We start from the raw sequence: 15,952 nt of genomic DNA, 5'->3' as shown, positions 1-15,952 counted from the left end.
TGTGCAGGAGGCAGCTGATTGATATTTCTAACTCTCTATTCCTCTCCCTTCCTCTGTAAAATCAATAAAAAATATATATTTTTAAAAATTGTCTACTTACCCCCTGTAGGGCTAAAATTTAAAAGACTGGCCATATCAAGTACTGGTGAGGACCCAAGCATTCCCAGAGCCCTTACACACTGCTGGTGGGAAAGCAGGATGGTACAACCACTTTGGAAAGCAGTTAAGCAGTTTCTAAAAAGTTAAACATACCCACTGAGCCAGCCAGTCCATGCATATTTATCCAAGAGAAACGAGTGCATACGTCCACAAAAAGGCTTGTATAAAAATGTTCAGAGGTCAGACCACAAAATGATGTACTTAATACCACTGACCTGTACACCTAAAAATGGTTAAAATAATAAATTTTATGTTATGTATATTTTACCACAAAAATGTTTAGAGCAACTTTATTCGTAATTACTAAAAACAGGAAACACTGCAAATTTCCATCAGCCTTAGACTAGTGTGGAGGAGAGACTCTTCCATGATACGACCACTGTCTGACTACTGCCGACCGGACCCACCAGCTAGGCCCTGGCCAGAACAGAGCCTGCTTCCGAAATCCCCGCAGAGACTGTCTGATCAACCCCACCCTGTGCCCCAGGGAGTTCTGGTTTGTGCTGGTTCACAAGTTGTGGCCCTCCTGGGGCAAGCAAGCGTTCCTCTCATCTGGAGCATGTGATGCCACAGGACCCTTATCCACCCTGCCCTGTCCCCTATCACCCTCAGCCATGCCGCTGCAGTGTGGAGGACACCCATGTCATCTCGCCACCACTTCCCAAGACGACCCTAGCATGTAAGTTCCCATAATAAACTCTTGATATAATGATGGAGTTGTCAGCCTTTGCCTATAGTCTCTAGTCCAGGAGAATTTCTAACAAATAGATAAGCAAAGTGTGACATAGTCATACAACAGACTACAGCACAGCAATACAAAACTATTGATCCCTGCAACAACATAGATGACTCTTAAAAAGATGTTGAGCACAAGAAGTTGGAATCAAATGATTCTATTTACATGAAGCTCAAGAGCAGGCAAAACTAACCTATGAATGTAGAAGTCAGAACAGTGGTTATCTTGGGAAGGGTGTGTATTGACTAGCAAGGAAACTTGAAGGACCTTTCTGGGGCAATGGAAAAGTTCTATATCTTGATCTCTAGGTGGTGGTTAGAAAAGGTATAAACACAGGAAAAAATTAATGAAGCCATGCCCCTAAGATTTCCCCATATTAACAATGCCTCAATAAAAATAAAAGGAAGAAAAAAGAAAACCCAACATGTGGAACTCCCCGGTCCATGCTTCCACATTAAGCCCAGGGCTTACCTTTTGTTGCCCTCACCAAATAACTCTATTATCACAAGGCAGGAGCTCACAATAAAAAGTGCCCCCGGTGTATTGTAGGATCTACCCCATTCGGGCAACATTTTTTAAGGTCTGACCAGAGTAGTTTAAGAACATACAACCTATCTACTGATTTCTTGAGCCTTTTTAAAATTCATTGAATTTTTTAAATTCTAAATATATTTTATTCCTATCAGAACCCAAATGACCATTTGACAGTGCTGTTGTTTTTTTAAGTTAATAATACTATAAGAAAGGCTAGTTCCCAATATAACAGAAAGGTATCATGGAGTGAGGCATCTGGACTCTCTGATCATAGTTAATAAACCAAGTACAAGAGTCCACACTTTTGCCGAAACCGGTTTGGTTCAGTGGATAGAGCGTCGACCTGCGGACTGAAAGGTCCCAGGTTCGATTCCGGTCAAGGGCATGTACCTGGGTTGCGGGCACATCCCCAGTAGGAGATGTGCAGGAGGCAGCTGATCGATGTTTCTCTCTCATCGATGTTTCTAATTCTCTATCTCTCTCCCTTCCTCTCTAAAAAATCAATAAAATATATATTTTTTAAAAAGTCACATTTATTAAAAAAAAAAAGAGTCCACACTTTTATATGCAAGTTTTCTTAATATACTCTGTACTTTTAAATTCTTTACAAGTCCATGAAAACAATAAATCGTTCACTCACAAAGACACAAAAAGGCCCTGGATTAACATCCAAAATCTATATTCTGAAGTTTGAAAATGAAAGCAGTTACTTTTAAGGATGGATTCTAAATAGTAAATCAACTAACAGACATCTACCTATAATAATAACAACAGTTTTCATATTCTGTTACTACCTTCTTTGTTTATTTACCTGTTGTCTGTCTCCCCTGTTAGAATGTCAGCTCCAAAAAGTCAGGGATTTTGCTGTCTGTTTTGTTAACAGCTATATCCCCCGTCCATAAAACAGTGTCTAACACATAATAGGTATTAAATATTTTCCCATAAATGATCAGTTCATTTAATAGACCATCTGAAGTCAAGTAACTAGAAAACAAGATGACTAAGGGCAGTTATTTCCAACCAACCAGCCCACTTCAAATGTTTCTCTACAGAAATTGAGCCTTAAAGTGGTTTTCTTTTCTTCCTTCTCCTCTTGTTTGTATCACTTTCCCAGTTATCTTTCCTTCCTCTAAGAACAACAGTCTAAGAGTTAACAAACTCACTTGTGTTACCAACTCAGTATCCCGGGGTCAATCACACAATTTCAATGTTTCTTTATCGTTAATGAAAAGACTGGAGTAGATTCATACATTAGCAGATACCATGGCGCTTAGTACTGAGAATGAAGAGAATAAAGGCAAAGTCCTAGCCCCTCCAAGAGCGAGGCAGACAGAGGAGTAGGTCACACAGGGAGATGATTCTCTGACAGAGCATGCATGGTGGTGCCATGAAACCACCAACACAACACCTAATCACACCAAGAAGGTAGTGGCAGGAGGGTCAATTTACAGACATCTCGGCACCTCAGGGATGAATAGGAGCCAAGAGAAAGAGCAGTGGGATGTCAGAGAGAGGCAATGGCTCAAAGGAAGTAGTTTGATATATCTGGACTACTGGCTGTGGGTGAAGGAATGGTAGAAGATAAGGATGTGGGTGAGGGGATGGGATGGTGGGAGACAAGGCTGGAGAGGTAAACAGGGAATGGTACTCTAGTAAAATCAAGGATGAAATGTCCAGAACTGAACAAGGTTAGAGGCAGTGATCAGTTATGGGTTATTATAGTAACAAAGAAGAAAACTAATGAAGACCTAAGAGTTCTGATGACCTCTTCAGCTTCTCGTTCTACAATATTGTTTGTTCCTACGTCACGTGACCATTCTTGTCCAGACTAATATCTCTAGCAGTGGCCTTTCCTCTGAGATCTAGACCCATATACACAACTTTCTAAAATTTATCTCTTCTCTGAAACCTCAAAGATCCTTCACGCTCAACATATTCAAAACTAAACCCATGATCTCACCCCAGAATCCAGTCTTCTTCCAGTGTTTCCTCCCTGCAAATGGCAGCACCATCCATCCACTTGGGTAACTGGAAACCTGGGAAGCACCCTCAATGCATTCTAAGTCTCCTCCCTCATCCCCTGCTTCAATCTAGCACCATGTCCTGAAAGTTTTCTCTCCAAATGTCTCCTAGATCTATCCACTTCTGACCTATCACAAAACCACCACCGTCATTTGGGTAACCACCCTCTCTGGCCTAAACCACAGCAACAGGTTCACATCCTCCCCTATTTCTACATCCTCTCCTTATTCCCTTCCAATCTGTTCTCAAGCTGCAACCATGGACTGTTAGTTATGTCGATCAACCTGCCTCACTCCTTTAAGTCCTCCTACCCACCACCAGGAGCTCCATCAAGGTCGTGTCAATGTTGCTCATCCGTAGCTCATTCCCCTTGGAGTGGGCAGTCAGTAAGTATTTGAGTCAAGGGGTGTAAGAAGGAACCTAAGGAGTCAGCACCAAATGGCACAGAGATGGATGAAGGTGAGGACTAAAAAGTGTCCATTGAATTTGCACTAGGATATCATTTAGGAACCTTGTCCAGAACAATTTCCATGGAGTTGTGGGAGCAGAAATCAGATGACAGTAGGTCAAGAAGAGAATGGGCAGGAGGGAAGTAGAAACATACCGATCTTCTTCTTCTTCTTCCTTGGATGGCAAGGAAGCGTGTCTAATAGCTGAAGGTGAACACAAGGTTTAAGGATGGGTTTGTTTTTTGTCTTGAAAGTGGGAGAGACTTGTGCATGAGCACGCGATGAAGAGAAAGACCCCAGGAAGGAAGAAGAGGAAACTAGGAAAGAAACAGATCACTGATAGGTCCCTCACTGAGGCCAGAAGGGTTGGGACTCGTGAGAGCCAATAGAAGAATTAGCCTTTCTCTGATCCTAAGGGAACGGAAAGAGGGATGGAGTTGGATCCGGAACAGTTTGCAGGCGGGAAAGTCACAAAGATGTGGTGGTTACTCTGTTTCTCCATTTTCTTCTTAAATGACATATAGGAATTCTTCCAGCTCTATAAGAAGGCACTTTCTTCTCTTGGTTGGACAAGTACAGTATGCGTATGTGCATGTGTATTCTATGCATTTTTTTCCTGGTGGTGTTTTTGTTACGGAACACCAAGAGCAATGTTTGATGCCTACTGTTAGTTCTGGACCTTACTTCACCCCACCCCTTCCCGGAGCAATATCAACCATCTCTTGTTGGTATAGAGCAGTGATGGCGAACCTTTTGAGCTCGGCGTGTCAGCATTTTGAAAAACCCTAACTTAACTCTGGTGCCATGTCACATATAGAAATTTTTTGATATTTGCAACCATAGTAAAACAAAGACTTATATTTTTGATATTTATTTTATATATTTAAATGCCATTTAACAAAGAAAAATCAACCAAAAAAATGAGTTCTCGTGTCACCTCTGACACGCGTGTCATAGGTTCGCCATCACTGGTATAGAGCCTCTAACAGAAAAAAGGGCCCCCATCATAGTCTCCAGCAACTGGTGGTAATTGTTCCCGATTGTGAATTCAGCAGTGCAGGGCTAGAAAACTTTACATAGGTTTTATACCAAGAATGACTACTATTTTCCATCTCTTTTACCCTCTACTCAATAGAACTTAAAACCTGATACAGCTGCTATTACATATTCCTTTTAAAAAGCTACCAAATCACTCTCATGGGTGACTTTACGCATTGGCAAAGAGGTTACAGCTTTTCAGCAGGGAAATAAAACCAGGGTTCTCTGTGGGGTCAGCCAATCGTTTATCAGTTACTCATCAGAAAAACAATAGTTTAAAAGGACACACAGAGTAAGAATGGGAGAAAACGAGTACAGGAAAATGCTGCTGACATTAAAATAAAATTTAAAATTAATCCCTTGTCACTTTAATAGTGCTGCCACATAATGGAAGATGTGTTTGTTTTCAAAGGAGAGAAAACATCCAGAAATGTGCACTCATCTCTCCCTCAACTGTTATCGGGAAGAAGCGGAGACTCGGTCCAGCTGGATTTGGGGTGGTGTAAACAAGTTGGCTAAATTGCTTGGCAGAGTGCATCTGCATCAAACCATTACATTCTGGAATTCACTCTATTAAAACCAAATCATTAGCCAAGAAGAATCAGCAGGCAACTATTCTCATGCAAAACAGATATAAAATAAAAATCAAAAGCAATACATATGGATGATTCATTTTCATTCATAATTTTAGATGGTGCATAAGGCAAACTATTGTTTCAGATCTTTGTTGCTCTCTAACAGCCATCTCTGTACAATGTAGAGTATTGTTTCAATATTGGAACAATTTAAGCTTTTTCTCTGTGTATCTAAAAGTCCCTGGATTAACATCCAAAGAAACCTGGCACTGCAACAAAGCTGACTTGTAGCAAGTCTCAGCCTTTAAGCAAATTGCTTATTAATGCAAAACTAAAGTCGCTGTTCAGATCCTAATGAAATAGCTATGTATCTCCAGAAGTGTCCCCCCACTTTACACTCTCCAAAACTGTGCAGAATTTTTCTAACACCTAATTTTCCATTACAGCATGGATGGTGGAGGGCTTTAACAGGTGGTGAAAACCACGAACAAAATACTAAGTGAAAAAAAAAAAAAAAAAAAAGCTCAGACCAAAGTGTCACCAAGGCTGAACAGCGCAGCAGCAGGTAAGAGGAAGGCTGGGCATCCACATGTATCCCTCAGCCAAGATTCCCCAGACTCTAAGCTAAGCTGGTATCACATGGAAACTACAGCCTCTTCAGATATGTCCATTGCTTGCAAAGACCTCATAAACAAAGACACAACAGAAGATTTACAGGGTCATTCTAAGGGGGGGGGGGGGGGGGCGCATAACTAAGTGAATTTGTTTAGAATTGCACACATATGTAGTCAAGTATTTTTTAAAGACAAATTATGCTTGTGATGACCTCTTAGGTTGGGAGAAATTGTGATTGGGTTTATCTTTTAACTATAAATTACACGTTTCATGCACATTTATGTATATATGATATATTCCGTATTAGAAACTGTTGAGAAGGACAAAGAGACAGATTCAGACGTCACAGACAAAGATCAACCCCAAGACCTAACACATTCCTTAGCAGAGTGTAGGCATCCCACAGACGCTTATGAAAATGGAGACTGGGTGACAAAAGGACAGTAGTGAGTTTCCTCTGGTCACTTACTAAATATATTCCACTTTGTTATGTTTCCAGACTTCTTTGCAAACAAATGGGTGCAATGCTAAGAGTTCCGAAAGATCATATAAATAGCAACAAATGAAGGAGAACTTTAAGAATGGATTTCCTATTTTATTAAGGGTAAATAAACATTCTTCCAATGAGTAGGGATTCACATAGTTAGGATTAAAAGACACCCTGTATACAATATTCTGAAATTAAAACAATCTACAGCATTATTACTTTTTATATGCAGAAAGGGCAAGATAAAGCAAAGTGATGGAAATACTTCCTGAGAACTTAGAACATGCAATATTCAGGAAGGTAAAGAGAGAGAGAGAAAGAGAAAGAGGGAGGAGGGAGGGTGAGAAAGGGAAAGGGAGGGAAAGAGAAGGAAGGAAGAGGGAAGGAGGGAGGGAGGGATGGCAAGAAGAAGAACTCAAAGGGAGGGAGAGGGAGGGAACAAACAAATGGAGAAAGTAAAATCATTTCCAGACTCTGGTTTTAAAATTAAATGTCCACGGCTGAAGTGTTAAAAGTGTTAAAATTAAAAGTCCATGGGGGGCAGGGGCCTAATACCTAAGTTCATTAAAAAACAGAAAAGGGAGAGAGACTATTTTGCAGGACAAACTGATGCTGCTGAGCAAGACTAGAAAGTAGTTCGAATGAACTCAATATCCAATACATAGATACCACTCAATATAAACAGTCCCTGAATAAATGTTAACATTTATGGAGATAAAACAGAGCCAGAAGCCATCCCTGGTAAGGCTGGTTTTATATACTTATATACATGCACAAGTGCTAAGTCTGGATCTAATTTCTGCAAGACAAAACCCAGTTTTCTGCAACATCCTCACAATCCCAGAGGGAATTTCTTTTTATCTTATGGCATGTTTTTTTGTTGTGTTGTGTGTGTTTTTAAATCTTCACAGCAACAAACCTAAGCTCCCTAGGAGAAGAAGGCCATGCAGACAATAGGGAAGGGAAGGAGGAAGGAAGAGAAATCTGCCTTCCCAAACAAAGCCATGTGCAGGCTCCAGAAGATAAACAGCCAAGTAAAACAATCCTTCCAGGAGAAGACAGAGAAACAAGGGTGGGGAGCTGGAGGGAAGGAGGGTATAATCACATCTTCCCTTCACACACTGTAATTAGAAGAAATACAAACTGGCCAGATCTCTCTCAGGAGCTCTCCTGGGCTCACCTGGGCCTGTTTTATTCATCAGGCTCCTCCCCCAGTCTCTCTCCCTCTCCACTCCCCCTCTCCCTCCCTCTTTCCCTCTCTCCTCCCTCTCTCCCACAAACAAAAAGCTGAAGTAAAATGAATTTCCACAGCAAAATAGTTGCAGATGTTCTACCTTGGAACATACGCCTGGCAAGAGCTGGTCACCTGATACACAGGGCAGGGGACCAGAGGCTGGTACAAATGGCTCGGCTCTGTGGCCTTCTCACCTTCGTAGAACCCCATGCTCCTAAGCTTCCTGAGGCCTCCGAGCTCAGGAGACAAAGAACAATGAAACCAGGACTCCATTGTCACTGCTGGTGGTTAGGCTGCAGAAAACAAAACCGCCACCCAGCCTTGCTCACATCCCTAGCAGGGTCCCGCTCACTCAACAACTCTTGTGTGCGTTTTTCCTTTCAATTCCAGAAAATTAATTTAAATGTAGCCTGTGATGAAACAAGTGATAATTATGTTCTAAAACAGCGAGCAACTCTAAAAGGTGAGGGGCTCAGAACACTCTTTTCTTAAGCTTTCGGATGATCATAATGTGTGATTTGTTTTTACTTTCTCCCAATATAAATCACACTATTAAATTAAAAGGGGAGAATTCTTCTACCAAATTACACACTAATGGCTCTTAACCCATAATTAAAGTATCACTAACAGCAGCTTAAAGCCACAGCCAGCCATGAGCACATTTATTAGGACCTAGGTTTTCAGCACCAAGTAATTATGTAAATATAACCATCAGCCATCTTGAGAGAAGTCCATGGTCTAACCAGCTCCCTGCTCCCTCGGGGAGATACTCTCTGCGAACTGATATTTCACAGGGCCTCCTCTGCACAATCAGGAAAAGGTAAAGCAAACACAAGCGCCAGTGCAGCAAGGCAAGCAAAATGTCAACGAGGCTGGTCACCTAGAGTTCTCATTACCGTCTTCCCTGAACAGCAAACGGCCTGGAAACCTAGACCAGCAATGGCTTCAGAGCAATGAAGAGTCCAGAACAGGCTCGACTGTGCATTGTGATCCAGAACATCCCCACGCTGGGACCGTGATGGGCCCTGGGACAGTGTGTGCTCTCCAACATCAAAGAGCAAACAAGTAATGAAGGAGACAAGACGTGGAATAATTCTGGAATAGTCAAAACCACAGACTGGGATCTCGGCGCAATTCAATTCTGTTACAAACTTTCTGAATAAACGTGAACGCACAATTTACTGGGCCTCAGCTTCCTTGGCAAAAACAAGGCAAATGTATTAAGTGATGTCGAGGCCTTGTATAGCTCTGCAAATGATGAGAAAATTAAAGAATGCAGGATAGCATACAGCCAAGTGCCAAATTACACAGTAGGGACTACAACCGATAGTGGGAAGATGTCGTTGACTTTTTGAGTCAGCCACTTGCGGAGAGTAGCAGGCACAGGGCCAGGACTGAGAGATACACCGTGACCAACACAAAGCCCTCCCTGCCTTCATCAGGCTTTCCCTCGCCTCGGGATGGAGAGTTCAGCAGGGAAAGAAGGAAGGCTGGGGTTGGATTAGAACCTGTTCATGGAGGTGGCGGCAAGACTGGATGTAACTGGGTATAATGTGAACATTCAGTGAGGTGATGAACGATGAACGGGTTAACTGTTGAGGATTGCAGCCATAAACCAGGAGGTTTCCCACCAGACACATTAACACAAGCAGAGTTCTGCGCATTTGCTCATCACCAATGAAAGTGATTAGTTTCCAGAAATTAGTCAGACTTAGATTCTTTCTGCCTTTTGCCAATCTTCTCCTCCTACCCCAACGGGCCCCCACCCCAAAACTACCATCTGTGGTTAATTTTTTCTTTTATTCTCTTTTCAATGACACTTCTGGAGGACTGTGGTGAGAGGCAGGTGCCAGCGAGCAGTCGCCGCGCGGAGTCCACACCTCAGCCACGCGGATTCCGCTCTCAGTCTGGGATTTCAGAAAGACGTCGTATGCTATAACTGGCTAAAAAAGACCCATTTGTGTATACGTTGCTAGAGAAGTTAAAGAAAGATGGTGCAAAGTGTGTAATACAACTAAGGAATATGGTACAACTAACCTAGAGAATAAGAATAACCATCAACATCTTAATGCTTAAAACTAAAAATTCAGAAAATGTGCCCCTGATCCTGAAGAGACGTGAACCCTGCCTGTGCTCTAAGTGAAGTCAAATGCTGTCTACCAACTGTACATTCCATTTTCCAAATAACTTCCCTGGAATGCTGCTGAGCTGATATGCTTAGTACAAATATTCTCAAAGTGTTGGATTTAAAGGCACAATAACTGCTCCAACTTTTCTTACCAAAAAATTTCCATCCAAGATTTATGCCCATCTTCAAAACACCCTTTTGAGTTCAGAGCAGATGTGTGCAGTGTTTACAATGAGAAAACCACGAGGACATAAACAACCCACTATAAACACCACTCAAATTTTGCTGTGCTTTTCTTCATATCCTGTGTATTTATTTTGGTGTTAGAATAATGTTAACTTTCATAATAAGGAAAATAGCAGCAGATGTTTAAACCAAACAGACTATAGCATATCACTGCACATTATCTACTTGCCTTTCAAAATCAAAGTTTTCTTCCTTACAAACTGGGAGGGACGCAGGGAGACTACGCATGTATTTTACACACTCCCGAGCAACAAATCAACCTGGAGAGGCTTCCCACCAGCTTTTCCTCACCACCACCAACTGGAGATATAAAAAATTAATGTGGTGTCAATTTCCTAACAATCTTTGTATTCCTCTCTTATACGGATCATTATAGTTTGTTTTGAAACTATCATATTACTCAGTGATGAACAGAAATGGCCTTAAAAGTTTTTCATTTCTTGTTCACTAAAAAAAAAAGTTTAAAAACTGCAGTAAGTTAATTTCACAGGAAACAAACCCAATCACTTGCTGTTGAGACTATTCTGAAGAAATCTGCCTTTTAAATGGGTGACCTCAGAAGTAAGAGGATACTTATAGCAGCAGATTCAAAGAAAGCAATTCATCAAAATTCTCATTAGTGGAACAAGTAGGAGGGGAGGGGAAAAAACACCTTTAAACAAACAATCAAAACAAAAAAAACCACTTAAGTTTGAAACCCTTATCCATAGAGTTGAAAGAAGAAGGAAAAAAAAAAAAGGCATGAATGAGATTTTTTTCCCCCCTTGAAAGAAGTTTGAAACCCTTATCCATAGAGTTGAAAGAAGAAGAAAAAAAAAGGCATGAATGAGATTTTTTCCCCCCTTGAAAGGGAAGGATAAATTATCAACTGACTAGGCAACAGCCCTGAGATTTTTTACATGAAAAATACTAGAGGATTGGCTCACCCTCCCAAGTCTCCTCAATGTTTTCTTTTTTTCAAGAGAAAACATGGAAACAGCTCTTGCTGAATCAGAAGGGACATGTCTCCTTCTTATAACAAAAAACACTCCCCCCCGCCCTCCCCCCAAAGGCACCTCTGGGCACTCAAACGCAGGCCATTACCACTTTTTCAAATTGCACGTAGATATGTTCCAACAGATTAAGAAATCACTTTTTCTCTTCTTACTACCCACAGAGACAGCTTGAAACAATACAACACAGTAGGGACACAGCTCATGGCTTAGTAAGTGGTAATAAACAATACGAATTCAGAGCTTATTTTTGCCTTTTTCTTTTTTTTTAGCTTTCTGGTTAGCGTGTTGTGCAATCACTTCCACAAGGGACCAGAGTGTGGAGGGAACATCCTTCAATGTCAGAACTCTCCGGAGCTGTACAGGAAATGGGAAATCAGACAAAGAGAGCCAGTCTTTGCTCGGTGACATGGGTGCCCTCCCAGTCCCCCAAACTGAATAGAAAAATCCTTCATTGTTTGGGACAATGGGTCCGGAAAACAAAAACTCACTGTAACTTTTCTGTTCCTCTCTACATGAAAACCCAAAGCGCTGTTGTAATACACCACAGATACTACAGATGGTGTATGTTTAAAATAAACACCAATGCAAAAACCACCACCAAAAACACGACACATTTAACTTTTACTTGGGTTCTAAAAGTTCTTCCCCTAAAGAAAACACCAACAGAAATAAAATACAATTACATTATAAAGAATTAAAAACCTGGAGAGTTAGTATATGTTGCCAGCGAGCATAAAGCAAACTTTTTGTAGTTTATATCTCCCCTCCTCCCCACCCCCAATCTTCACCACTGTACCCCTGAAGGCCAAGTTACTAACAACAAACTTTTAAAACTGAAAACAGTACGGAATAACTTCTCGCCTTTCAAAGCACCCTAGAAGTCCCAAGAAGGAGAACAAAAAGCACAGAAGGCGTTCGGAACCCTACAGGAGGAGTGGCCTTCATAAAAGCAATTAGGAGAGCGATTTCCAGAACAGAATCTCTACCTTCATAGCACAGAATGCCGATATTGTTGTTCATCTTGTCCAGGTACTGGTAGTTCAACAGGTCCATCTTCATAAATAGCATTTATTGGGCTAGCACAGAAAACCAGCTCTTTGTGCTTTGTGCCCCAAAAAGAGTACGTTTCAAAAATCAGTGATTGCTGAGTAGCTCCTGGCTCTTCTCTTAAAACTTCACAAAGACGGAGAGGCCCGGCCTCAAACGATCAAAACAAAGTATGTAAAAGTTAAAAAAAAAAAAAAAAGGCACACACACGCAAGAAAAAGCGAGCTCACACAAAACCCTTCGAGGGTTTAGCTGTAGGCGGTCGATGGTTTGTATCCTCAATCGAGCATTCAGAAATCGTTTCAGAAGTCTTTACAGGTCTTTCTTCGAAGTGAAAAAGGAGTGAGGACGAAAAGCGCGGAGCACATTTCCTAGGACAAAGCCCGCCGGCGTCCTCGCAGCCCGCTGCAAGTTCACTGCGCTGACATGCTGGCTATGCGTGGTATGACTCGTATGTAAACGCGCTTCCTCTTCCCAGCGGGAGCCGCTGCCGCGCCTGCGCACCGGGTCCCCCGGGCTCTGCAAATGTCAGGGATATTTTCTGCACAAGATCAGCCTCCAAATGTATTAAGTGTTTGAAAGAAAGAGAAAGAGGAGGTGGAGAGTCTGTACGCAGGGGCCGCGCAGCGGAGCTGCTCATGACAGGAAGCAGCCCTGCCACTTGGAAACCGTAGGAGGAAAGAGAAAACCCAGGAAGTTTCTTTTTCGGGAGCTGAGTAAAAAGTTAAAAAAAAAAAAAAGTCTCCATCATGGAAGCAAACTTGCACGGAATTTAACCCTAGCGTAACTTCTCTTCTGGGTTTCATAAGCCCAATGTGTTTTGCTTTGGTGCGTATACCACAGATATTTTGCGCAGTTTTTTTTCATTTTATTTTAAAATTGTTTTATAATGTCCATTTACACTTTATCTGCATATCTAAATTTGTGCTGTTAATGCTGCATAACATTTCTCTCATTATCCTCAGAACTCATGCGGACAGGACAGGGACGGTATCACCTTCTTCCAGTAGAGGAAGCTGAGGCTCAGAGGGAGTAAATGACGACTTTTAGAGTGTTTTCTCCCCCTAATATTAAAACCTTCACAAATGAACGGGGGGCGGAAGGCGGGGGTGAGAGAGGAAGAAAGCTGTTCCATCTGCATATTACAGGCTAGCAGCATGATGCCATGTTCCTTATTGGAAGGACTAGACTTGAGGCTTTAATTTTGCATCTCCAATATCTAGCACAGCAAGTCGGTGCCCAAAAGTTGTTCACTGAATGAATCGCTGAATGTTCAGAAGTCTTCAGCACATGAAGAACACACTAGTAAAAGGTGTATGTGGAGGGAGGGGGAATTTTTGCAGATTGCAGCCAGGTTTTGGCACCACAGACTAATAATTCGCCATAGGAAATGTTTCGATATTGACATTATGCTACTTGGAGATTTAGAAACTATCAAGGAATATGCTATCTAAGACCTGAAAGTTTGCTCTAAAATAAGATTTGAATGTATCATTTCAAGGGGTTATATGTTAAAAATTCAACAATAATTGCATTTGGGGTAACAGGCCCGTTCTTGGCAAGCTGTTCTAATCAATTCTGATCGGGACATTAATGTAGCACCCAAACACAGTAGCCATCAGTGCTGCAACAGTAGTCACTGGGACAGCAGCTGGTGAAGTAGGCCACAGAAAAATCAAGATTTTACAAGCTTTGATTTATAAGGATATTTATCAACGCTACACTGCATATTTACGAATGCTAGATACTAAATTAGCTATATTGAAAGATATGTATACCATCAACTGTCATTAAAATACTTAATGGTATTTGGTTGGGAGGATTGTAAGAAACCCCTACAGCATCTAATGTACACAAGATGATTGCACTTATATAATAGTCTTACTCTCTTTAAGTGTCAAATTCAACTAATAGCTTTGGAGTACAATCACTGTGCTATATGTTCTCTGACGTAAGTTCTCAATCAGAAAACATTAGGCGCCATTAGCATATCCACTATGGAAGTTGGCTGCACATTGGAATCAGCACAGAGCTGTTAAAAAGCCTGATGCTGAGCTTGCACCCCAAACTAATCTGAGGGGGCGAGACCCAGTGCCAGAGTCTTTTTTAAAGAGTCCCAGGTGAGCCCCAGCCGGGTAGATCAGTTGGTTGGAGCGTTGTCCTGTAGACCAAATGATTGCGGGTTCAATTCCTAGGCAGGGCACATACCTAGGTTTCAGATTCCTTCTCTCCCCCCCCCCCTTCTCTCTAAAAATCAATAAACATATCCTTGGGTGAGGATTTTAAAAAAAAGAGTCCCAGGTGATTCTAATATGCAGCCAAAGTTGAGAGCCATTGCTTTTAATCTGGGAGGGGAAAATTTACCTGCCTTAAAATATTTCTTTACATATTTTAAGAAGGAAAGTGTTCTTTTTAAAATATTGTGATTTAACCAGATTCAAATAATACTATGGTAAATATAGAGTAAAATATTTAGTAACTTCCCTTTCATGACTCAGTATCACTTCCAATGTGGTTCTCAGCCTCCAAATGATAATTATCTGTATGGACACAGTCCCAGGGTATACCTTGACGTGTCAGAATGACCTGTGGTAAAATTCCCAGCTCCTAGCCTGTCTTTCCCACTGATCTGGGATACTAGTGCGGTGCTGAGCGTGATCCACGCGGGTGTTCAAGAACTGGCTGCCACTGTCCACAAAAGCAAGGTACAAAGAAACAGTGAACACTTCAAAACTTTTACAGCAATTTGACAGAGTAATTTTATGTCTCCTAAATATTAATTTTAAAAACTAAGGGTTGTTATTTTTTTCATAGTCCTACTTCAATCTGCAATGAAGTGGGGCAGGGGGCAGCTGGTCATCCACCCACATAGCCTGAGAAGCTCTGTGCTGGAGGCCTGCTACCTACAATAGGCGGACCCTGCACCCAGTAAACACCCGCTGCAACCTGCACCCGGCAAACACCCATTCTTCCCTCAAGACTTGGCATACACCTCTCTTGTCCTGGGGCACCCCCAAACTTTCTCTCCTCACTCCTGCTCTGTGCTATCTAGCACACTGTCCCCCATGTATGTGCTTCTAGCCTAAACAAATCCAGGCTTTCAGAGCAAGGACTATGCCTTCTTCACATTTGCAAGGTCAGTCTGGCATAAGCCTAGCACACAGTAGGCCATCAATAAATACCTGATTAAAACTTCTCAAAGGCAAAGTCTCCACCTCCCACCCACCCCTCCCCTACTCCCAACACACACTGGATTATCTAATGGGATGTTTCTCAAACTGAATTCTGTCAACATCTTTTGGGGACTGCAAGTTCTCACACTTGAGAAATGCTCATCTAGATTCTGACTGCTCTTCAGGTTACAATCCATGCATTCATTTTAAAAATCCGAATACTAGGAAGTGTCAGTGCTTCTCAAGTTCATTCATAGGCTAATGTATTCATAATTAACGTGCTAACAGGGCTGCTTTTAAGTAAATCAGAAGGATGGCGCTAAATTTTATCTTTAAAAAGTCAGGTCACAAGTTCTATTTTTTAAGAATGAAGAAATCTGAATTATCAGATATTTAAAACATAAAGCAAAGAACATTTTGGGGTGAAACTGGATACCAAATGAGTACGCCAACCGGGTTTTACTTATATATTTATGAGTATATTTACATATATAGAAAAAAGTGTACATATGTA

General features: G+C 41.5%; 1 protein-coding gene across 5 annotated transcripts in view; it reads right to left on the bottom strand.

Moving 5' to 3' along the window:
• Nucleotides 1-15,952, bottom strand: part of VGLL4 (vestigial-like family member 4) — a 147,430-nt gene that overhangs the window by 64,212 nt on the left and 67,266 nt on the right. The window contains exon 1 of one of the 5 annotated variants that reach the window (XM_005870052.2): nt 12,205-12,751. The exons of the other annotated variants lie outside the window; for them this stretch is intronic. Within the exon in view, the coding sequence (XP_005870114.1) occupies nt 12,205-12,286 (82 nt within the window). The 5' untranslated portion in view covers nt 12,287-12,751. Of the gene's footprint in view, nt 1-12,204; nt 12,752-15,952 lie in introns of those variants that run through there. 5 annotated transcript variants of the gene reach the window in all.

This window comes from Myotis brandtii, unplaced genomic scaffold, assembly GCF_000412655.1.
Source record: "Myotis brandtii unplaced genomic scaffold, ASM41265v1 scaffold312, whole genome shotgun sequence".
Taxonomy (NCBI): Eukaryota; Metazoa; Chordata; class Mammalia; order Chiroptera; family Vespertilionidae; genus Myotis; species Myotis brandtii.
This window is presented reverse-complemented; position numbering and strand designations above follow the sequence as displayed.